At 50.6% G+C, this 23,211-nt stretch overlaps 1 protein-coding gene across 2 annotated transcripts in view; it reads left to right on the top strand.

Moving 5' to 3' along the window:
- The first annotated feature begins 8,772 nt into the window (after positions 1-8,772).
- tmem104 (transmembrane protein 104) overlaps positions 8,773-23,211 on the top strand; it is a 230,228-nt gene continuing 215,789 nt past the window's right edge. The window contains exons 1-3 of one of the 2 annotated variants that reach the window (XM_038777287.1): positions 8,773-8,929; positions 18,105-18,178; positions 22,039-22,160. In XM_038777287.1, coding sequence (XP_038633215.1) covers positions 18,134-18,178; positions 22,039-22,160 — 167 coding nt within the window. In that variant the 5' untranslated portion in view covers positions 8,773-8,929; positions 18,105-18,133. Of the gene's footprint in view, positions 8,930-18,078; positions 18,179-22,038; positions 22,161-23,211 lie in introns of both variants that reach the window. The other variant, XM_038777288.1, reaches the window with a different exon arrangement.

The following is a 23,211-nucleotide window of genomic DNA, read 5'->3' as shown; positions in this document are numbered from 1 at the left end:
GCTTGTCCGTATTTGCCTTCAGCGATTCTAGCAGCTCCACTTTGAGCTGCCGAAAACAGCGCTGGAGAGTCTCCTGCTGCTCCTGCGCCCACCGCCTCCATTCCTCGAGGCCTCCGCCGGCCACCATCTTGTTTTTCTTCCTCCGCTTTTTCCTAGGTGCTGCCACCGCTATTTTGCTGGCCCTACTCCTGGTCCAGACCATAGAACACTGGGGATCTGCTGCTGACACCTTCCCACGTTGGGAACCGTTGATCAAGTACCGCTGGGGGCCCTAAAAAGAGCCCAAAAGTCAGTTCCTGGCGGGAGCTGCCGAACGTGCGGCTTAGCTCCGCATAGCCGCAACTGGAAGTCCAGATAGGATGCTTTCTATGGTGCATCTGTAAAAGTTGGGAATGGTTAATGTGGACATGCCGAATTTCCTTAGTTTCCTGAGGAAGTATAGGCGCTGTTGTGCTTTCTTGGTGGTAGCGTCGACGTGGGTGGACCAGGACAAATTTTTGGAGATGTGCACCTCTATGAATTTGAAGCTGCTAACCATCTCCACCTCGGCCCCGTTGATGCTGAAAGGGATGTGTATAGTACAGTAGTCCCCCGTTATAACGCGGGTATTGGGGTCCAAGACAGCCACCCGCGTTGCATCCGAGCCGCGGATATCCACGATGGGGGTTTTAAATTTATTTTAAAATCTATGCATGCGCTTCCCATTGTGAGTCTACGGGGGGCGGGGGGAGAGGTCAGACCCCCGTAGACTCACAATGGGAAGCGCATGCATAGATTTTTAAATAAATTTAAAACCCCCATCGTGGATCTAATTAAAACGAGCTCTCTGATTGCCACAGAATGAGGCTGGGAGTTATTCCAGAGGGAAACCCACAGAAACTTACCAGGAACTCTGGTGGGTTTCACCAAACTGGAGGAAAGGATTGCCTTTCAAAAATATGTTCTGACTGCCACCGGTTTAAAGAACCTGTCTGCTGTGCAGGGTTGAGGCAGCTGTAGCTCTGCACTATCCACTTCCGGACGCTGTGTGAGCTGCTCCTCTCTCACTGAATCTCCCTCCAATCAGCAGGCAGTGTCAACTTCAGCGGCCGGCTCACTTTGATCCGGAGAGGGAAGCTGACAGTTGGGGTCCATAACCCCCCCCCCCCCGTATATCGCGAACCGCGGTATCGCGGTAAAACGGGGGACTACTGTACTTTGCTTCCTGAAGTCAATGACCAGCTCTTTAGTTTTGCTGGCATTGAGGGAGAGATTGTTGTCGCTGCACCACTCCACTAGGTTCTCTATGTCCCTCCTGTATTCTGACTCATCGTTATTCAAGATCCGGCCCACTATGGTCGTATTGTCAGCAAACTTGTAGATGGAGTTGGAACCAAGTTTTGCCACGCAGTCGCGTGTGTACAGGAGTAGAGTAGGGGACTAAGTACGCAGCCTTGTGGGGATCCGGTATTGAGGACTCCTGTGGAGGAGGTGTTATTGTTCATTCTTACTGATTGTGGTCTATGGGTCAGAAAGTCGAGGATCCAGTTGCAGAGTGGTGAGTCAAATCCTAGTTTTTGGAGCTTTCTTATGAACTGGGCTGGGATTATGGTGTTGAAGACGGAGCTGTAGTCAATAAATAGGAGTCTGATGTAGGAGTCCTTGTTGTCGAGATGGTCTAGGGATGAGTGTAGAGCCAGGGAAATGGTGTCTGCTGTGGACCGGTTGCGGCGGTATGCGAATTACAGTTGATCAAGGCGTTCTGGGAGTATGGAGGTGATGCGCTTCATGACCAACCTCTCGAAGCACTTCATTACGGCTGACATCAGGGCCACCGGACGGTAGTCGTTGAGGCACGTTGCCTGGTTCTTCTTTGGCACCAGTATGATGGTGGTCTTCTTGAAGCAGATGGGGACCTCGGAGTGGAGTAGGGACAGGTTAAGGATGTCCGCGAACACTTCTGCCAGGTGGTCCACGCAGCCTCTGAGTGCATGATCAGGGATCCCGTCCGGACCCGTCGCACTCCGAGTATTCACTTTCAGGAAAGCCGATCTGACTTCGGAAGCTGTGATGGTGGGTATGGGTGAATTATGGGCTGCTGTGGCACCCGACAGCGGATTGTTGGTTACCTGCTCGAACCGAGCATAGAATGCATTGAGTTCATCAGGAAGGGGTGCGTTGCTGCCGGAGTTACTGCTCGGCTTCGCTTTGTAGCCCGTTATGTTGTTTAGTCCTTGCCACAACCGCCGAGAGTCTGTGATTCTAGCTTGGTTTGATATTCTCTCTTGGCATCTCAGATGACTTTGCGGAGGTCGTACCTGGATTTTTTGTACAGGCCAGGGTTGTCTGACTTGAACGCCTCAGACCTGTCCTTCAGTAGGGAGTCAATCTCGCGATTGAGCCATGGTTTCCGGTTGGGGAACCTACTTTCTTTGGCACGCAGTCGTCCATACATTTGCTGATGAAGTCTGTGACGGTGGTGGCATACTCATTTAAGTTGGTCGCTGAGTTCTTAAATATAGACCAGTTCACTGTCTCTAAGCAGTCACGTAAGAGCTCTTCTGTTTCCTCGGACCAGCACTGCACGATCTTCTTAGCTGGATTCTCCCGCTTGAGTTTCTACTTTATGCCGGGAGAAGGAGCACCATCTTATGGTCTGATTTCCCAAAGTAGTTGGTCGGGGGATAGAACGGTAGGCGCCCTTGATTTTTGAGTAGCAATGGTCAAGAGTGTTGTCGCCCCTGGTGGGACAGGACATGTGCTGGTGGAATTTTGGCAGTACACTCTTGAGGTTGGCCTTGTTGAAGTCTCCGGCCACGATGAGCAAGGCCTCCGGGTGTTCTGTTTCATAGTTGTTTATAACTGTACAGTTCGCCCAGCGCCTTCCTCGCTTCTGTCTGGGGTGAGATGTAGACCGCTGTGATAATGGCTGAAGTGAACTCACGTGGAAGATAGTATGGGCGGCACTTCACGGTCAGGTATTCCAGGTCCGGGGAGCAGTAGGTCGGCAGGGTCGCTATGTCTAAGCACCAGGAGGAGTTGTGAGGAGGCAAACCCCTCCACCCTTTGCTTTGCCTGATGACGCGGTGCAATCCGTCTGGTGATTTGAGAAGCCTTCATGTTGTATGGCACAGCCCAGTGAGGTGGGGGTGAGCTATGTCTCTGTGAAGGAGAGCACACAACAGTCTCTTACTTCCCTCCTGAGAGGTAAGTCTAGCATTAAGTTCATCCAGCTTGTTTTCGATTGCTTGGACATTTACCAGGAGTATGCTGGAGAGAGGGGTCTCGAAACCACGTTGCTTCAGTCTAACCTGCAGACTGCCGCTTTTCCCTCATTTCCTCGGTTGGCGGCTGCGGCTGGATGGTCCTGGGATCCGGTGGGAGAAGTCTGACCTTGTGGAAGGTAGGTGGTTGCATCTGGTGGGGTCCAGGGCACTAGTGGGGACCAGGGCGCTTGTTCCTTTTCCGAGGTCGCGTCTGGCAGGGTCCCGGGTGCTGGTTGAGGTAGAGGGGTTGCTGGGGGGGGGGGGGGGGGGGGGGGGGCATGTTTGCGATCTGGATGGGTCCCGGCGTTCTGCGGGCTCGGGAATACCTTGCAGCGCGTTCAGGTCCTCGTGTGGGGTCTCTGCCATTTAGGGGGTCATGGGCAGTTAGCTTTGTTAGCTTGTTCTATTCATGACTGCATGTTCCACTGGAGCTGTATACAACAAGTGCACGCGTGCCACAAACTTCGGTCCAAATCCAAACCTACCCAAAATTTCAAGTAAATATCTCCACTCATCCAGGTCGGATGCCTTTCCGCATCCTTGGAGACGACAACCTATGGTACCTGCACTCTCAATCTCCCCCAGTTATAGTCTCTGATAAAATCATTCGCCTCTTCTGGCGTTTCAAGGTAATCTTCCCTGCCTTCAAATGTGACCCACAGTTTCGTTGGGTATAAAACCTCAAACAAATTTTCTTTTGGTATAATACTGCCTTGGCCTTGTTGAAGCCTGCGCACCTCTTCGCCAGTTCTGTCCCAATATCCAGGTATATGCGAAACAGGTTTCCTTCCCATTCGCAGTCTCCCTTCTCTCTGCCCCATTGCACGGTCCTTTCCTTCTCCAAAAATATGTGCATCCGCACAATCGCCACCCGCGGCGGCTCCCTTGTTCTTAACGTTTTCCTTAAGTGTGCCCTATCCACTTCTGGGACCTTATCCAGCACTCACTGCTCCACCAGCCCGGCCAACACCTTTCTCACGTGTTTTGTGGCGCTTGTCCCCTCCACGTCTTCCGGCAGCCCAACGATTCGAAGGTTCTGCTGTCTGGACCTGTTTTTGTGCTCCTCCACCTTCACCTTCAGCGATTTACACAGGTTCCCCAGGGCTCCAACCTCCCCCTCCAAGGATATAATCCAGTCACTTTGAGTGGAGACCACCACCTCCACGTCTCACAGCTTCGCTCCATGTGCCTCAAGGCACTTTTCTGCACGGTCCATTAATACTCGCAGAGGTGCTATTGCATCCTCAATGGCCCTCGCCCAGTCCCCTTGCATCTCTCTTCTCTGCTGCCGGAGTTCATCCCTGATAAAGGCCAGTAGTCACTCCATTTGAGCATTTCCTGCGGGCACCGACCTTTCCCCTTCCACTACGACTGCACTCCATTTTTTTGGTCGAATATTTAGCCAAATTTTGCTGGGTCTGGTAGCTAAATGGCATAACAATCCTGGGGAGTACTTTACCCTCTTCAACCTCTGCACCTTTTCCCGTGTGAGTTATCCCGCTAATGTTGTATGAAGTACTGAAACCTTTGCCTCCGAGTTGGAGCAGCCCTGTGTGTGGCCACTTACACCATGGCTGCTATAGTGATATGCATCACTGTATATACACAAGGGGTTAATGTAAATACACTACAACTAAGTAACCACTAGAGGGAGCACCAAAGATGTATATAATGGACAGACAGGAAGCCAGGGGGGCACTCTTCACAGGAATGGCAGCTGGTGAGCAGCACACAGACAGGCAGCTCAGATGTAACATCTAGTATAAGTGCTGGAGAGGGAACAAACTCACACAATAAAGCATTTACTTCAGCTGTAAGACTAGTTAGAACAGTACAGCACAGAACAGGCCCTTCGGCCCTCGATGTTGTGCCGAGCAATGATCACCCCACTTAATCCCACGTAACCCGTATACCCGTAACCCAACAATCCCATTAACCTTACACTACGGGCAATTTAGCATGGCCAATCCACCTAACCCGCACATCTTTGGACTGTGGGAGGAAACCGGAGCACCCGGAGGAAACCCACGCACACACGGGGAGGACGTGCAGACTCCACACAGACAGTGACCCAGCCGGGAATCGAACCTGGGACCCTGGAGCTGTGAAGCATTGATGCTAACCACCATGCTACCGTGAGGCCCAAAGACTATGAACTTTATTCAGATACAAGGGATAAAACAGCTGCCACCGGATGTCCGGTTCACCAGATTGATTTAAGATGAGGGATTTGTCTTATGAAGAGAGATTGAGCAGTTTAGACCCATACTCAAGTTTATAAGAATGAGAGGATATCTAATTGAGGTACATATGATGATAAAAAGTATCGACAAAGTAGACGTAGAGCGCATGCTTTCTCTTGTGGGGCAATCTACAATGAGAGTTTATAGTTTTAAGATATAATTTCATAATATTTATTGTCACGTGTAGGCTTACATTGACACTGCAATTAAGTTACTGTGAAAATCTCCAAGTCGCGACATTCTGGCTCCTGTTCTGGTACACAGAGGGAGAATTGAGAATGTCCAATTCAGCTAACAGAATGCCTTTTGGGACTTGTGTGAGGAAACCGGAGCACCTGGAGGAAACCCACGCAGATACGGGGAGGACGTGCAGACTCAGCACAGAGTGACTTAGGCGGGAATCGAACCTGAGACCCTGGTGCTGTGAGGCAACAGTGCTACCTACTGTGCTACCAATAAGGGGTAATAGATTAAAAAAGATGAGGAGAAACTACTTTTCTCAAAGGGTTTTGAATTTGGAACTCACTATTCCACAGTGCAGTGGCTACCGTGACATTGGGTAAATTTGAGGAGGAGATAGATTTTTGATAATGGGTTGAAGGGTTATGGCGAATGGGCAGGAAAGTGGAGATGAGATCAGCCATAATCATATTGAATGGCAGAGCAGGCTCGAGGGGCTGAATTGCCTACTCCTCGTTCTTAGGAAGCAGCTGGTTGGGTCTAGGATCTTCTGCAGCGTTTGCCTGGGACTGAGATAATTGGCCTCCAACAATCACAACCATCTTGGTTTCTGCTACGTCAGACTCTAATGGTGCACAATGTTCTTCAGAAGATCCCCCCCACAGTGGGATGCACCACTGGTGTAGGGATTGCTGGAGGGCATCTGCCTTTGAGGAATCCTGATTTGGAGACCAGCTTTATTTCATATTAAACATTTCAGTCAAATGAGGAAATCAAATCTGGGCTAAGTTGCATAACAATTCCTCTTGAATCTAAAACTTTTGCTCAAAGTAATTTATTAAAGGTGATATATATAAAGCAGCAATTGATTAGAGAAATACGATTGATTGACGGCAGTGATGTTTGCAATGGTTTGTGCAGTGGAATGCAAAAGAAAAGGTTTCCGACACTCCGGTAGTTTTTTTTGCAACATTTCCGCATTGGCCATCGGATTCCGGGCACTGTTGCTGTACAGCAAACAGCAGACTGTAGCTTTCAAAAAACTCAGCGCACCCGGGCATGTGTGGCCATTCTGCTGATTTAATATAGTGCTTTCATTGGCGCCGTGCATTATGGGTACTCGGAGGCACCATCTCCTCTGGACTGTTTTTGGTATAATTAGAGATTAATCGACATGGAGGGAGCTTAAACCCACGTTCGTTATCAGTGTAGTATTTAGGGAGTTCAGTACTATCATAGGTGCCCTCTTTTAAGAGAGCGGTCAAACCATGGTCCTGTCTGCCCTCGCGGATTTCACAATTTGAAGAAGAGCAGGTTAATTTTCCAAATGTCCTGCTCAATATTTGTCTCTCAACCAAGATCGCTAAAGCAGATTCTCTAGTTATTTTGTCTTTGCTGATGTGAAATTGACTGGCCCATTCTTTCTCCTGTTGACATCCTCTGTACGCTAGGAGCTTGCCTTTTACTGTAGTTTTCACTCTATCTTAATTACTATGGTTTGGCCATACACACTTTATTCACTGACTTTGTAGTATCAGAATTTCTCATCCCATAACTGCTGGTGAAGAACTGCAGACAAGACACTAAACCACAGATCCAATCTTCAAATAACATTTACCCAGTATGGGAATTATCATCTGAGTAAACACCATATGACAAAACCCAGAAACATGTTTGGGAATTGTCAATCCCTAGTAAAGAGACACCATGAGTCTTATGCAAAGGAAAGAGACTGTGTTGACAGTGAGAAGAATTGCTTGAGGCCATCTACCAGGCAGAAAATTATCACAGGGTGAAATGTAGGCATGTTTAGCTAGGGAAGAAAAGTAGCAGATCAACATCTCCATAAGCCGGGGCAATTAATTTCAGGGCAAATACCACGTCATGTAAAGAAAAATTAATAAGTTGTTAACTGATAAAACTAATTTGCTGATGTCCTCGCAGGCAAAGAGGCAGAACATAATGGCTCAGATTTTGTGGCCTGTGACCAAGCGACACTCACCACTGGCCATGAAGGAAGCTGTCAACAAAGATCAAACAATCTGGGTGATGTGGATTTCACCTTTCCTGATGTCATTTTGATTCTGCTGCTATGTCACGGGGATCGCCAGCTGTGCAACAACAGTAATTTATCAACAGGATAAGTAACCAATGACATTGAAATATTCCATAGACAGCAAACAAGGAAGTAAAATGCACCGATTGACCTTCGCTTTTTACAAAATTTACAGAGAGCAAAATAAAGGGTTGAAGCATACAAATTAGAAGCTGAAAAACATAAACTGGAAAAATATATAATAAATCTTGGAATTTATATCAAAATGGGAAAAATGTCATTACACATATATAAAATTAGTTTTCCAGGGCCAGAGGGATAATTCAGCAGGATCATGAATTAATATGCTGGTAAAGAATCAGTTACACATCATTGAAAAGATGTGGAGATGCCGGCGTGGACTGGGGTGAACTCAGTAAGAAGTCTTACAACACCAGGTTAAAGTCCAACATGTTTGTTTCAAACACTAACTTTCAGAGCAGTGCTCCGAAAGCTAGTGTTTGAAACAAACATGTTGGACTTTAACCTGGTGTCATTGGAAAGGTGTAACTTTTTGGGGTTACAGCCTGACAAAGGGGAAGTTCTCGGTGATTTTTAATTGCATGCAGGCTGGGGTAACTTCTGCAGTGCACTATATGGCGAAGTGTATAATCAGTGCCAACAACTTCTAGATTTCAGCATTTAAGTGTACATAGGTGGATTTTAGATGTTGCTGTTAGTTTCAGGTAATGTCAGTAAATGTTGGTAGTATAGTCGCCCTTACTAACTCAAAATCCTTGTCATCATCTGTAGGAAAATCCCAAATCTATTATATATAGTAATTATAGATTTATGTACAAATGTTTTCTTTGTATGCACTCCTGTCCACATATTTATACTGTATGCTGCCCACAATTGACGAAATCTGGAGCTCCCTGATTCCAATGTTCCCACCCCCAAGGCTTGGGGCACGTTACGTGGCTCTGCCAGGATTTGGTGACGTTATTACGCCGGGGACTCACGGCGCTTGCGCAAATCCCGCGCGGCTGCGCGCGCGTTTAAAATCAAGGTCCCGTGACCGGTTGCGCGATCCGCAACGTCAGCAAGAGCGGAAAGATCGGGGAGGCAGAGCCCCTCACACATCGGCCGGAGCCCCTCACTCAGCGCCCGGAGCCCCGGCGGCAGAGCCCCTCACACAGCGGCCGGAGCCCCGGCGGCAGACCTCGGTAAGCGGGAGAGGGACCTGTAAGGGGGAAAGAGAAAGAGAAAGAGAGAAAGAGAGAAAGAGAGAGAGAGACTGGTAAGGATAAAAGAAAGAAAGAAAGAGAGAGAGAGAGAGAGAGATAGACTGGTAAGGGGGGGAGAGAGAGAGTGGGAAGGGGAAAGAGAGTGAGTGGAAAGGGGGAAAGTGAGTGGGGAGGGGGAAAGAGAGTGGGGAGGGGGAAAGAGAGTGAGTGGAAAGGGGGAAAGTGAGTGGGGAGGGGGAAAGAGAGTGAGTGGAAAGGGGGAAAGTGTGAGTGGGGAGGGGGAAAGAGAGTGTGTGGAAAGGGGGAAAGTGTGTGGAAAGGGGGAAAGTGTGAGTGGGGAGGGGGAAAGTGTGAGTGGGGAGGGGGAAAGAGAGTGAGTGGAAAGGGGGAAAGTGTGAGTGGGGAGGGGGAAAGAGAGTGAGTGGAAAGGGGGAAAGTGTGAGTGGGGAGGGGGAAAGAGAGTGAGTGGAAAGGGGGAAAGTGTGAGTGGGGAGGGGGAAGAGAGTGAGTGTGGGAAGGGGGGAAGAGAGTGAGTGTGGGAAGGGGGGAAGAGAGTGAGTGTGGGAAGGGGGGAAGAGAGTGGGTGGTAAGGGAGAGAGCGAGCTCTTACTGCCTTACCACTCTATCTCTCTCTCTTTCCCCCTTAGCAGTCTCTCTCTCTTCCCCCTTACCAGTCTCTCTCTCTCTTCCCCTTACCAGTCTCTCTCTCTCTTCCCCTTACCAGTCTCTCTCTCTCTTCCCCCTTACCACTCTCTCTTTCCCCCTTACCACTCTCTCTTTCCCCCTTACCACTCTCTCTTTCCCCCTTACCAGTCTCGCTTTCCCCCTTAACACACTCTTTCCCCCTTACCACTCACACTCTTTCCCCCTTACCACTCGCTCTCTTTCCCCCTTACCACTCGCTCTCTTTCCCCCTTGCCACTCGCTCTCTTTCCCCCTTACCCACTCGCTCTCGTTCCCCCTTGCCACACTTGCTCTCGTTCCCCCTTGCCACACTCGCTCTCGTTCCCCCTTGCCACACTCGCTCTCGTTCCCCCTTGCCACACTCGCTCTCGTTCCCCCTTGCCACACTCGCTCTCGTTCCCCCTTGCCACACTCGCTCTCGTTCCCCCTTGCCACCCTCGCTCTCGTTCCCCCTTGCCACCCTCGCTCTCGTTCCCCCTTGCCACCCTCGCTCTCGTTCCCCCTTGCCCACTCGCTCTCGTTCCCCCTTGCCCCACTCGCTCTCGTTCCCCCTTGCCCCACTCGCTCTCGTTCCCCTTGCCCACTCGCTCTCGTTCCCCCTTGCCCCACTCGCTCTCGTTCCCCCTTGCCCCACTCGCTCTCGTTCCCCCTTGCCCCACTCGCTCTCGTTCCCCCTTGCCCCACTCGCTCTCGTTCCCCCTTGCCCCACTCGCTCTCGTTCCCCCTTGCCCCACTCGCTCTCGTTCCCCCTTGCCCCACTCGCTCTCGTTCCCCCTTGCCCCACTCGCTCTCGTTCCCCCTTGCCCCACTCGCTCTCGTTCCCCCTTGCCCCACTCGCTCTCGTTCCCCCTTGCCCCACTCGCTCTCGTTCCCCCTTGCCCCACTCGCTCTCGTTCCCCCTTGCCGCACTCGCGCTCGTTCCCCCTTGCCGCTCTCGCTCTCGTTCCCCCTTGCCGCACTCGCTCTCGTTCCCCCTTGCCCGCTCTCGCTCTCGTTCCCCCTTGCCGCTCTCGCTCTCGTTCCCCCTTGCCGCTCTCGCTCTCGTTCCCCCTTGCCGCTCTCGCTCTCGTTCCCCCTTGCCGCTCTCGCTCTCGTTCCCCCTTGCCGCTCTCGCTCTCGTTCCCCTTGCCGCTCTCGCTCTCGTTCCCCTTGCCGCTCTCGCTCTCGTTCCCCCTTGCCGCTCTCGCTCTCGTTCCCCCCTCTCGCTCTCGTTCCCCCCTCGCTCTCGTTCCCCCCTCGCTCTCGTTCCCCCCTCTCGCTCTCGTTCCCCCTTGCCGCTCTCGCTCTCGTTCCCCCCTTGCCGCTCTCGCTCTCGTCCCGCCTCTCTCGCTCTCGTCCCCCCTTGCCGCTCTCGCTCTCGTTCCCCCTTGCCGCTCTCGTTCCCCCTTGCCGCTCTCGATCCCCCTTGCCGCTCTCGCTCTCGTTCCCCCCTTGCCGCTCTCGCTCTCGTTCCCCCTTGCCGCTCTCGCTCTCGTTCCCCCTTGCCGCTCTCGCTCTCGTCCCCCCTTGCCGCTCTCGCTCGTTCCCCCTTGCCGCTCTCGCTCTCGTCCCCCTTGCCGCTCTCGTTCCCCCTTGCCGCTCTCGCTCTCGTTCCCCCTTGCCGCTCTCGCTCTCGTTCCCCCTTGCCGCTCTCGCTCTCGTTCCCCCTTGCCGCTCTCGCTCTCGTTCCCCCTTGCCGCTCTCGCTCTCGTTCCCCCTTGCCGCTCTCGCTCTCGTTCCCCCTTGCCGCTCTCGCTCTCGTTCCCCCTTGCCGCTCTCGCTCTCGTTCCCCCTTGCCGCTCTCGCTCTCGTTCCCCCTTGCCGCTCTCGCTCTCGTTCCCCCTTGCCGCTCTCGCTCTCGTTCCCCCTTGCCGCTCTCGCTCTCGTTCCCCCTTGCCGCTCTCGCTCTCGTTCCCCCTTGCCGCTCTCGCTCTCGTTCCCCCTTGCCGCTCTCGCTCCTCGTTCCCCTTGCCGCTCTCGCTCTCGTTCCCCCTTGCCGCTCTCGCTCTCGTTCCCCCTTGCCGCTCTCGCTCTCGTTCCCCCTTGCCGCTCTCGCTCTCGTTCCCCCTTGCCGCTCTCGCTCTCGTTCCCCCTTGCCGCTCTCGCTCTCGTTCCCCCTTGCCGCTCTCGCTCTCGTTCCCCCTTGCCGCTCTCGCTCTCGTTCCCCCTTGCCGCTCTCGCTCTCGTTCCCCCTTGCCGCTCTCGCTCTCGTTCCCCTTGCCGCTCTCGCTCTCGTTCCCCCTTGCCGCTCTCGCTCTCGTTCCCCCTTGCCGCTCTCGCTCTCGTTCCCCCTTGCCGCTCTCGCTCTCGTTCCCCCTTGCCGCTCTCGCTCTCGTTCCCCCCTTGCAGCTCTCGCTCTCGTTCCCCCTTGCCGCTCTCGCTCTCGTTCCCCCTTGCCCGCTCTCGCTCTCGTTCCCCCTTGCCGCTCTCTCTCGCTCTCGTGTTCCCCCTTGCCGCTCTCTCTCGCTCTCGTGTTCCCCCTTGCCGCTCTCTCTCGCTCTCGTGTTCCCCCTTGCCGCTCTCTCTCGCTCTCGTGTTCCCCCTTGCCGCTCTCTCTCGCTCTCGTCTTCCCCCTTGCCCCCCTCTCTCGCTCTCGTCTTCCCCCCTTGCCCCCCTCTCTCGCTCTCGTCTTCCCCCTTGCCCCCCTCTCTCGCTCTCGTCTTCCCCCTTGCCCCCTCTCGCGCTCTCGTCTTCCCCCTTGCCCCCCTCTCCTCTCGCTCTCGTCTTCCCCCCTTGCCCCCTCTCTCGCTCCTCGTCTTCCCCCCTTGCCCCCCTCTCTCGCTCTCGTCTTCCCCCCTTGCCCCCCTCTCTCGCTCTCGTGTTCCCCCTTGGCCCCCCTCCTCGCCTCTCGGCCTTCCCCCTTGCCCCCCCCTCTCTCGCTCTCGTCTTCCCCCTTGCCCCCCTCTCTCGCTCTCGTCTTCCCCCTTGCCCCCCTCTCTCGCTCTCGTCTTCCCCCTTGCCCCCCTCTCTCGCTCTCGTCTTCCCCCTTGCCCCCCTCTCTCGCTCTCGTCTTCCCCCTTGCCCCCCTCTCTCGCTCTCGTCTTCCCCTTGCCCCCCTCTCTCGCTCTCGTCTTCCCCCTTGCCCCCCTCTCTCGCTCTCGTCTTCCCCCTTGCCCCCCTCTCTCGCTCTCGTCTTCCCCCTTGCCCCCCTCTCTCGCTCTCGTCTTCCCCCTTGCCCCCCCCCTCTCTCCGCTCTCGTCTTCCCCCTTGCCCCCCCTCTCTCGCTCTCTCGTCTTCCCCCTTTGACCCCCTCTCTCGCTCTCGTCTTCCCCTTGCCCCCTCTCTCGCTCTCGTCTTCCCCCTTGCCCCCCTCTCTCGCTCTCGTCTTCCCCCTTGCCCCCCTCTCTCGCTCTCGTCTTCCCCCTTGCCCCCCTCTCTCGCTCTCGTCTTCCCCCTAGCCCCCCTCTCTCGCTCTCGTCTTCCCCCTTGCCCCCCCTCTCTCGCTCTCGTCTTCCCCCCTTGCCCCCCTCTCCGCTCTCGTCTTCCCCCTTGCCCCCCTCTCTCGCTCTCGTCTTCCCCCTTGCCCCCCTTCTCTCGCTCTCGTCTTCCCCCTTGCCCCCCCTCTCTCGCTCTCGTCTTCCCCCTTGCCCCCCTCTCTCGCTCTCGTCTTCCCCCTTGCCCCCCTCTCTCGCTCTCGTCTTCCCCCTTGCCCCCCTCTCTCGCTCTCGTCTTCCCCCTTGCCCCCCTCCTCTCGCTCTCGTTCTTCCCCTTGCCCCCCCTCTCTCGCCTCTCGTCTTCCCCCTTGCCCCCCTCTCTCGCTCTCGTCTTCCCCCTTGCCCCCCCTCTCTCGCTCTCGTCTTCCCCCTTGCCCCCCCTCTCTCGCTCTCGTCTTCCCCCTTGCCCCCCTCTCTCGCTCCCGTCTTCCCCCTTGCCCCCCTCTCTCGCTCTCGTCTCCCCCTTGCCCCCCTCTCTCTGCTCTCGTCTTCCCCCCTTGCACCCCCTCTCTCGCTCTCCGTCTTCCCCCTTGCCCCCCTCTCTCGCTCTCGTCTTCCCCCCTTGCCCCCCTCTCTCGCTCTCGTCTTCCCCTCTTGCCCCCCTCTCTCGCTCTCGTCTTCCCCCTTTGCCCCCCTCTCTCGCTCCCGTCCTTCCCCCTTTTGCCCCCCTCTCTCGCTCCCGTCTTCCCCCTTGCCCCCTCTCTCGCTCCGTCTCCCCTTGCCCCTCTCTCGCTCCCGTCTTCCCCCTTGCCCCCCTCTCTCGCTCCCGTCTTCCCCCCTTGCCCCCTCCTCTCGCTCCCGTCTTCCCCCTTGCCCCCCTCTCTCGCTCTCGTCTTCCCCCTTGCCCCCCGCTCTCGTCTTCCCCCTTGCCCCCCCTCTCTCGCTCTCGTCTTCCCCCTTGCCCCCCTCTCTGCGGCCATTACTGCCCTTCTTTCAGTCATGTCTGCTGCCAGAGAACTAGAGGACAGTTCTAAAATTGTATAATTGCTGAGAGGACAAAAGGGATAGACTGAGTAATTACAGGCCTTGACCTCAGTGTGGGAAAACCGAGGGATGGGATAAAATTTAATTTAGAACCGTTTAATTAAAACAGTCCCGAGGGATTTCTGGGAAGGTTGTGTTTGATTAATGTTGAATTTTTGTGAGGTAACCAGGAGGATTGGTAGTAGTTTTGGTGTAGTATTTGATCTTTAATCCATATGGACTTTAGCAAGGCTCTTGATAAGGTTTACATGGTAGACTGGTCACAAAAGCAAACACCTATGGAACCCAAGGCAAAATGGCAAGTTGGATCCAAAATTGACGTAGGAAGCAAAGGTCAATATGTGTTTGAGACTGGAAGGCTGTTTTGTGTGTGTGCCACAGTGAGGGTACAGAATATAGTTCAGTTCATTTATAATCTAGTATTTAGTGTTGATCTACCCAAGTGTAAATCCTCTGCTTATTTCCCCAAACCTCAGTGGTCATGTGCTTTTCCCTTTTGCTTGTAAGAGCTTCTCATTTTCCACTTCAATCAGCAAATGACTGGGGAAAAGGTTGCATGAGGTGGTTTCCAGTTGCCTTCCTCGCGTGCTTCAAAGGAACACCAGTTGTCCCCCTGAACGATACTCCACCTGTAAGCAGTCATTGCCCCTTGGTGTTCTAATGCTTCTACTATCACCACCAAAAGATAGTGGTTTTACCATTGACTATGACTTACAATGCTGATCGTGGGAGCATTGACTGGGGCAACTGGTGAAGGGTCAAGGGTGACCAGCCCTCGAGGCCTTGTTATCCTAAAGGGGGTGTAGAGGTGATTGAGGATGCTGCCTGTGCTGTAGAATTGTAGTTATGGAAGAAAGATTAGATAGGCTGGGGTTGTTTCCTTTGGCACTGACAGGAGGCAAAATTGAGGGGTCTAGGTGGAGGAGATGGGAAAGCCCTGTGGGATCAAACCAAGCTGTATAAATATCGGGTAGGAAAGAGGTTTAGTGGGGAAATTGTTTCACCCAGAGAGTGGTGGGAATCTGGAACTCACAATGTGGAAGGGTGGTAGAGGTAACTCTTATATAACATGTTAAAATACAATTTGATACATCCTTGAAGTGCAGTAACCGACAAGGGAACGGAACCAGAACTGGAAAGTGGGATTTGACTTCACTGCTATCTTTGACGGTGCAGGCATGATGGGCTGAATGGTCTCTTCCTATGCTATGTTGTGAAACCAGATCCCAAGAGCTCCATAAACAGCACAAGGGTAATTCTTGTTTTCTGTGGATGAAATGAATACCCCATGCTGCTGACATCAGCTGTTGTTTCAGATTAAACAGCTGTTCCTTATTTGCATCAGTAATTTGAATTTAAAATGTTAGGTAATTTTTCAGTTGATATGCAAATGTTGGGTTACGTGCAAATGTTGAGGGGCCAAGGAATTGTACCTCGAATGCATGTTGAACCAATACAGGACAGTAGTCAACCGAGCCACGATCACCAAAACATGAGAGTTCAAGTCACAAGCGGTCTTGATCAAAGTACGCTACCCAGTTCTGAATCTTTGAGAAACAAATGAACGTATTCGGGTTTTGGGTGGCATGGTAGTTACCACTGCTACCTCACGGCGCCAGGGACCGGGATTATGGGGATAAGTCGGGGGAGTATGACTGGGCAGGGTGCTGCTTAGGAAGACCTAATGGCCTCCTGCACTGTCGGGATTCGATTAAGTCATCAGGCTGAATTCTTTTAACAGAGAATTGATTGAGCAAAGTATCTCACTTTAAAGCTTGGGTAGAAGGCTACTGAGAGGTATTCCTCGAGGTCGATAGAATTGCTGAGGGAATGGAAAAGGCACATCTGTAATTTTTTTCAGTTGCGAGTAGGACAAGGGAGTTGAGAGTAAACGCAAGACTGATATTCGGGAGTTCTTCACAGACCATGTGGCAAAAACTCTGGAATCATTTCAAAAACTATTCAATTCCGAAATTGAGGGGATTCTGCAAGATCTTTCTGGTGGCTGAAAATGGGCTGAATGCTTTTTAAATTGGTAATTATTTTATGGTTAATGGGGTTGTTTGCACCATTTATTACCTCCACACGCCACACTGTTCAACAGCCCAATATCTTGACTGTCGAACCTGAGGGGTGGATGTGGAAAGCATGTTTTCTTTTGTGGGACAATCTAGAACTTGGGGTCACTGTTTTAAAAATAATTACTCATTTAAGACAGATGAGGAGAAATGTTTTCTTGGGGGTGGTGAGTTTTTGAAAAACTCTCAAAAGGCGGTGGAAGCAGAGTCTTTGAATATTTGTATGGCAGCGGTAGCACAGTGGTTAGCACTGTTGCTTCACAGCCATGCTCTCTGGTTCAATTCCCGGCTTAGGTCACTCCCTGTGCAGAGCATGAACATTCTCCCTGTGTCTGCGTGGGTTTCCTCCGGGTGCTCCGGTTTCCTCCCACAAGTCCCGAAAGACATGCTGTTAGGTCAATTGGACTTTCTGGATTCTCCCTCCGTGTACCCAAATAGGCATTGGAGTGTGGTGCCTAGGGGTGTTTCATAGTAACTTCATTGTAATGTTAATGTGAGCCTACTTTTGACAATAATGAAGATGATGATTATTATAAGTTCATGATGAGCAAAGGATGGGCGAAAAGTTACTGGGGGTATGCAGGAATGTGGAATAATGGTCACAATCCGATTAGCCATGATATTGAATGGCAGAGCAGGCTCAAGGGGTTGAGTGGCCTACCCCTGCTCCTAATTCATATGCTCACATGGATCTCAGCCAATCCAATTGTTCAGTTATTGATTAGAAAATGAGCGTTGACCCATTAAGGCTCATAACTTCCTGTTTCCCCAGTGTCGCATTTACGGGTTACTCCAATGATATGCTGGGGAATTTCTCTAGGAGGTTCCTGCGTAAGGGTTTACCCAGCAAATTCCCAGAAGTGCTGACTTCCTCTGGACAATTGCGCTGGACTGGGCACCATCTGACAGAAGCGATTTATATTGTTAACTTTAGTTACTCTGAAAGAGCTGGAAGGAAAAAAAAACATTTCTAATCGCATGGGGCACCCTGCACATAGGCTGCCCCCCCACCCCCCCAAAAACCACCAGAGGGCTAGCAGCATAAAAAGGCAATGTTTCCTTCCTCTCTGCACCCCATTTACTCTGTTGATGTTGCTGCTCCTGTCTCACCCAGCCTGAGTGAGGAACGTTGCATGAAACGGTGGCTTTGCAATTACAGCATGGGCAAGTCTGTCAGGAGTGTCAATCCGCTGGAGATTAATGCTTCGAGGAGGTTATGGGCCTAAGTAATTACTTTTCCAAGGTTAACTCAACTTCTGGAGGTGTATGGAAGACTGTATCGAGGACTATTTGTGTGAGGAAGATGGTTGTGATTTTGGAAAAGCAAAGATGAGCAGGAGGGTATGGGTTGCGGTCAGTCAATATGTACCACTGGGAGCTCCGTGGTGGTGTGAAGCAGGGGGCAGCACTCATTGCTCCAGTTGCATTGGCTGTCTTCAGATATTTTGAATCATATAGGTCTACACTTTGGAGATGGGCAAGAGGTGTTGGGCAAGAATGGGAGGATAATTGAAACCATATCATTTAAAATGGAATTTGGATAAGTTTTTGAAGTCACAAGAGCATATAAAAACATGAGCAAAGGTGACCAAGTCTGCCTCAATTAGATATAACCAAAACTGTGTACACCAGTGAGAAGAAAGAAAAAAAAAAGTGACCAATTCTGGAGTGGCTCTTGAGAATTGAGTGAAGTTTTTAGAGAGAGAGAGCTATAACACAATGGCCTATTCTATAACGTATTTTCCTGCACCATTAGATCATTGTCATAATACAGCAGATGTCATAATACAGCAGATCTAACGAACCATTCACAAGAGTCTACAACAACTGATCTCAGTTTTCTCTGGGCTGTACTGTAGTTTTCTCTGGGTTCCCTAGTTATCAAGATTATTGTAAGTTTTATTATTGATTTATGAGTTAATTTTCTTTTGGAAATGCTTGTAAATTTACGGTGTCCATTTTTTAATAGGAATGTTCTGTTTTAATTCCGATTAGCCATCAGATTGCTGCTGAAGGAGCTGAAAATGGCGGGTGGTATTACGGAAGCGGGGGAGTTGTACTCTCCATATGTGAGTATTTATTGCTGAGTTACTGGGGGTGGGGGATGGGGTGTGAGTGCAGACCTAAGTTTTAGAAAAACACGGGCTATTCCTTCAGTGGAGACCCCTTACTGAAAGAAAATGTGAATGATGTGACGATTGTAAAATGGGGTTGGGGGGGAAGAAAGGAAGCGAGACCCACTCCAGGCTGACAACCCTCCCCCCAAAACCCAGGACCACACAAAAAAAGGATTGGGCCCCATAAAGCCAACATAGATCCGTATTGAGTGTGCATGATACCAAGGCTCACTATCCAATAACCTCACAGGCGACAATACTCGTAAGTAGAAGCTCCCAGAATGAAGAACAGGAGCCCCCCACACACACACACACCCCAGGTATTGTTCAATGGCAACCAATTCTCAAACGTGCATAATAAACAATCCTCATGAATTGTAGAACACTTCCCTCAAATGAAACAAAAAATGAAAATCGCTTATCGTCACGAGTAGGCTTCAAATGAAGTTACTGTGAAAATCCCCTAGTCACCACATTCCGCCGCCTGTTCGGGGAGGCTGTTACGGGAATCGAACTGTGCTGCTGGCTTGCCTTGGTCTGCTTTCAAAGCCAGCGATTTACCCTCAACCTCTCGGCTTGAACTTCGCCTTCTCGAGAGTCAATAAAAAACATTCAAGGAGGTCCCCAGCCAAACCGGGGCACAAGGTGGAGGAGCCAACCTTCACCCTGACTGGACCTGCCTCCGGGTAATCAGCGAGGTGAAGTTAAAAATCTGCAGCCCCGAGCTGGTCCGCCATCCTGAAAATGGCTTCTCGGGGGGTCCTGGTTCTGAGTTTACGTTCCCTGGAAACCTCCCTCCAACAAACCCCTCACATTCCATGTAACTATCCTGACCGGTGGGGCTTTCATCCTCCCTGCCCCTCCTATCTGCCATCATCATAACTCTGGGCCTCGCCCACTGAGCATGGCCTGCCCTGTCCCATTGTTACCATGGAACCCTGCCCCCTCCCAGCATCCGCTTGCTCTCAAACCCCCTCACGCAGTAGTTGGCCCCCCCCCCCAAAAAAAAAACTTTGTACACCTCTTGGGCACATCAAAACGTGTTCTACTAGGCTCCAGTGACTGCAGCCCATCCCTCTCCCGCAATCCCATTCACTAGTAAGCTTGAGATAGCTAGTTTGGAGACCCCGTGCAGGCCCCCCCCCCCCCCAAAAACCTGGCCCCAGGAAAACAAAGAAATCCCCATCAACCACACAGACCCAGTGCGCAAACAGACCCCCCAAAAAATCATCATTGCAAAAAAAAAATCCCAACTCCCACTATGTCCAACTAGACAACTTCACCTCATTTAACACCATGAAATAAAAAAATAGAACTAAATACAATCTCTCTCCCCCCCCCCCCCCCCTTAGTCCAAGTCCAATCTTCAGTCCCATTTCTCACGTCTGCCCCAGTCCTTCTGCCTTCGCAAATGCTTCCGCCGTTTCCACTGTCCTGAAATAAAAGTCGTTTGAGTTGTAGGTCACCCTCAACTTAGCTGGGTACACTATGCCGAACTTGGAGAGACCACCCACCTCCTTGCCAACTCCACATTAAGTCCTGATAAATATGTATACCAGCTCCAGCCCACTGCACCTCCCGTTTCTGCTTCGTCCAATTCAGGACCTTCTCCTTCAATTGGTACCCATGGAAACAAGTGATCGCCGCCTTTGGCGGCTCGTTTGTCTTTAGTTTAGATCTCCACAACCTATGAGCCCGATCCAGTTCGCACCGGGAGGGATCTTCGCCCTCTTCCCAACAGCTCTGCCAACATCTGTCAGCCTCGGGCTCTCCACCCCTTGGGGCAGGCCCACAATCCTCAGCTTTTGCCACCTAGATCTGTTTTCCAGGTCCTCCACCGTGGCTTGCCGACCCTTGGCCTCCACCACCCTCTGCAGCTCCTCACCCACCGAGGTGAGCTGATCGCTGTATTTTGACAAGGCCTCCTCCACTCCCTTCAGTTTCTCACCCCGCTCCCGCACCTCGACCCTGACTTCACTGGGGCAATCTCCTCCTCCACCAACACGTTCAATACCGCCATTATCTCCTTCCTCATCACCTCCATGTGCTTTACAAACTGTTTTTCAAATTCCAAAACCATCACCTCGGTCATCTTTTCTACCATGAACAGTGCGCCCCGGCTATCATTTCCAGTTGCCGAGCAGACTTTTCCACCTGACGGCGAACCTTCACACGCCTCTTTGCGGCGCCTTTCTTTTGGTTCTTGGACATCCTCCTCCATCCTTGTATCTTCCTGCACTTATTTAATAAAAAATTGCCTCTGGGACTGGGCGTTAAATTCCTAAAAAATCGAGCAGGAGCCAACCAAAGTGCGACCTCCTCCTACGTGCTGCCACCAGAAGTTGATTGCCCTCCATTCTTAACAAAAGACTTGGTTTAATTTCCCACAGAAATTAGGAATAGGTTTTCTCATTCTGTGATCAAATGGTTAATGTCTGCCATTGCAATCTTTTCCATCTAATCTTCATATGAGGTTTCTCAACAATTGTCAGTCACGGGTTGGTTAGTTGTGTACAAGCCTGTTTCCCACATTAAAACAATTGATTACACTTCTCAAAGTATATTGGCTGTAAGTGCTTGGGATGTCCTGAGATCATGAAAAGTGCTAGATAAATCTTCTAAGTGATGCAGTGTTTCTTGAATCTGTTATAGTCACTATCTTTTGCCATTGCTCGGGGTTGGTGGGCATAAAAGTGGCAAATTGATTTCAGTGGGGAGAAGAGTGCAGTAATGGATTTGAGGGGGTAACAAGTCCAAGGGAATATGGAATAAATGTTAGGATCCTGAAGTACAGAGAAACCTTAATGTCTTGCTCACAGATCCTTAATGTATATTCTTCCTTTTACGGGATGTGGTCATTGCTGGCAAGGCTAGCATTTGTTTCCCGCCCCTAGCTGAATGTCTTGCTAGGCCGTTTCTGAGGAGAGTTAGTCAACCACTGGATCACATGTAGGCATGACTGTGTAAGGTTGGTAGATGCGTGGGTTTTGCCCCCACAACTCAAAGATGTGCAGAGTAGTTGGATTGGCCACGCTAAATTGCACCTTTGATTAGATTTTTAAAAAATGAATTGGGTACTCTACATTTTTTTTTAGAGCCGATAGGAAAGACTTATTTCCTCAACCAGCGAAAATAGCAGAAAGATCAGAGGTAATTTGAGACGCATCCAGCTAGAAAACAGTGGAGGTCTGAAACTCTACCTGAAAGAGCGATAGACACAGAGACCCTCATAACATTTTTAAAGAAAAAGATTAAATATGCACCTGAGGTGCTGTAACCTTCGGGGCTCCAAGCAATTAAAAAAAACTTGGATATGCACCCAAGGTGCTGTAACCTCCAGGGCTGCAGGCAAATGAGTTGCAAAATGCAATTAGGCTGGATATAGAACATAGAACAGTACAGCACAGAACAGGCCCTTCGGCCCTCAATGTTGTGCCAAGCCTTGTCTGAAACCAAGATCAAGCTATCCCACTCCCTGTCATTCTGGTATGCTCCATGTGCCTATCCAATAACCGCTTGAAAGTTCCTAAAGTGTCCGACTCCACTATCACAGCAGGCAGTCCATTCCACCTTGTACCTAACATGGGCTCAATGCCAAATGTTAACTTTCTGTGCCGTAAATTTCTATGATGGGCTCAATGAGGCTGCTCATGAAATGATCCTCTCCCTGGAATATTGCAGATTTGCGTTCGACCATTACAGTTTATGGAATGAAAGACATTGAATTGTGATTGAATCTATTGTGCTTCACAGCTATTGAGCTACCAGGAAAGGCACTCTAATATGTAATGCACTTTCTGCTTCATTAATAGGTGGGCCTTGTGTATATGTTTAATTTGATCGTTGGCACCGGCGCACTGACGATGCCACAAGCCTTTGCCGTTGCTGGCTGGGGAGTGAGCCTTGCTCTTATTATCTTCCTTGCATTTATGAGGTATTGTATACAAATTTTGTACACAGCAGCTTTAGTAGAGAATGTTAATCAGCTGTCATCGCCTAAATACTAAAACTGCAATAATATATTGAGAGATTTTTCAAAACTAATTGATGCATGTGGATTAATCTGAAAATGGAAACATGTGGAGTAATCTGACAGTTCAGAGAAAGGGTTTAACAATGTTAACATTTATCTTGCGCGGGGTAGTGAATCAATTGCAAATCGTTGCGTTTGATATCCTTTTCCAAAGGTTGTTCTTTGAGTACCCAGTTGTACAGCATTGCAATGATGGATTTAAAAAAAAAAACACAATGCTAGGGTTAGCTTTGCAAAAACAAGTACAGATTATGAAGGGTTTGTCGACTTCATATTTTCATGCCCTACTCGCTGAGTTATGAAATTCTTCCTCACCTAAACTCTGAAGTTGTTAAATCCATTCTGCATTAAAATCTAGAGGTAAAAACATTTATCAATTATATCCTTTTCTGTCTAAAGCGAGGGAGAACTGTAGGATGATTAGTTTAACGGTGGTCGGAAAAATTGAGTCCTTACTCAACAATGTAATACAAGAACATCTAGAACCTGAGAATATAATAGAGTAATCAGCACTTCAAAATGGAAAATTCTGCTTGAACAGCCCAAATGTCGTCCATGGGAGTAGTAGCATGTTTTTAAGGTAAAGATAGATAGTTTTTTGAAGAATAAAGGGATTAAGGGTTATAGTGTTCGGGCCGGTAAGTGGAGCTGAGTCCACAAAAGATCAGCCATGATCTCATTGAATGGCGGAGCAGGCTCGAGGGGCCAGATGGCCTACTCTTGCTCCTAGTTCTTATGTTCTTGTGTGGATAACGGTGTTGATTTAACATACCGTATATACTCGCGTAACATGCGACCTTTGAAGACCTAAATTTTGACCTGAATTTGGGGGTCGCATGATACGCGAGATACAAAATTTCCGGTGTGAAGTACTGGTCAAGATTAGGCTGTTAAGCAGACCGTATCCATTAACGGAAAGTCAAATGGACATTATTATGGACATAATGAAATA

This window comes from Scyliorhinus canicula, chromosome 18 (genome assembly GCF_902713615.1).
Source record: "Scyliorhinus canicula chromosome 18, sScyCan1.1, whole genome shotgun sequence".
NCBI lineage: Eukaryota > Metazoa > Chordata > Chondrichthyes > Carcharhiniformes > Scyliorhinidae > Scyliorhinus > Scyliorhinus canicula.
This window is presented reverse-complemented; position numbering and strand designations above follow the sequence as displayed.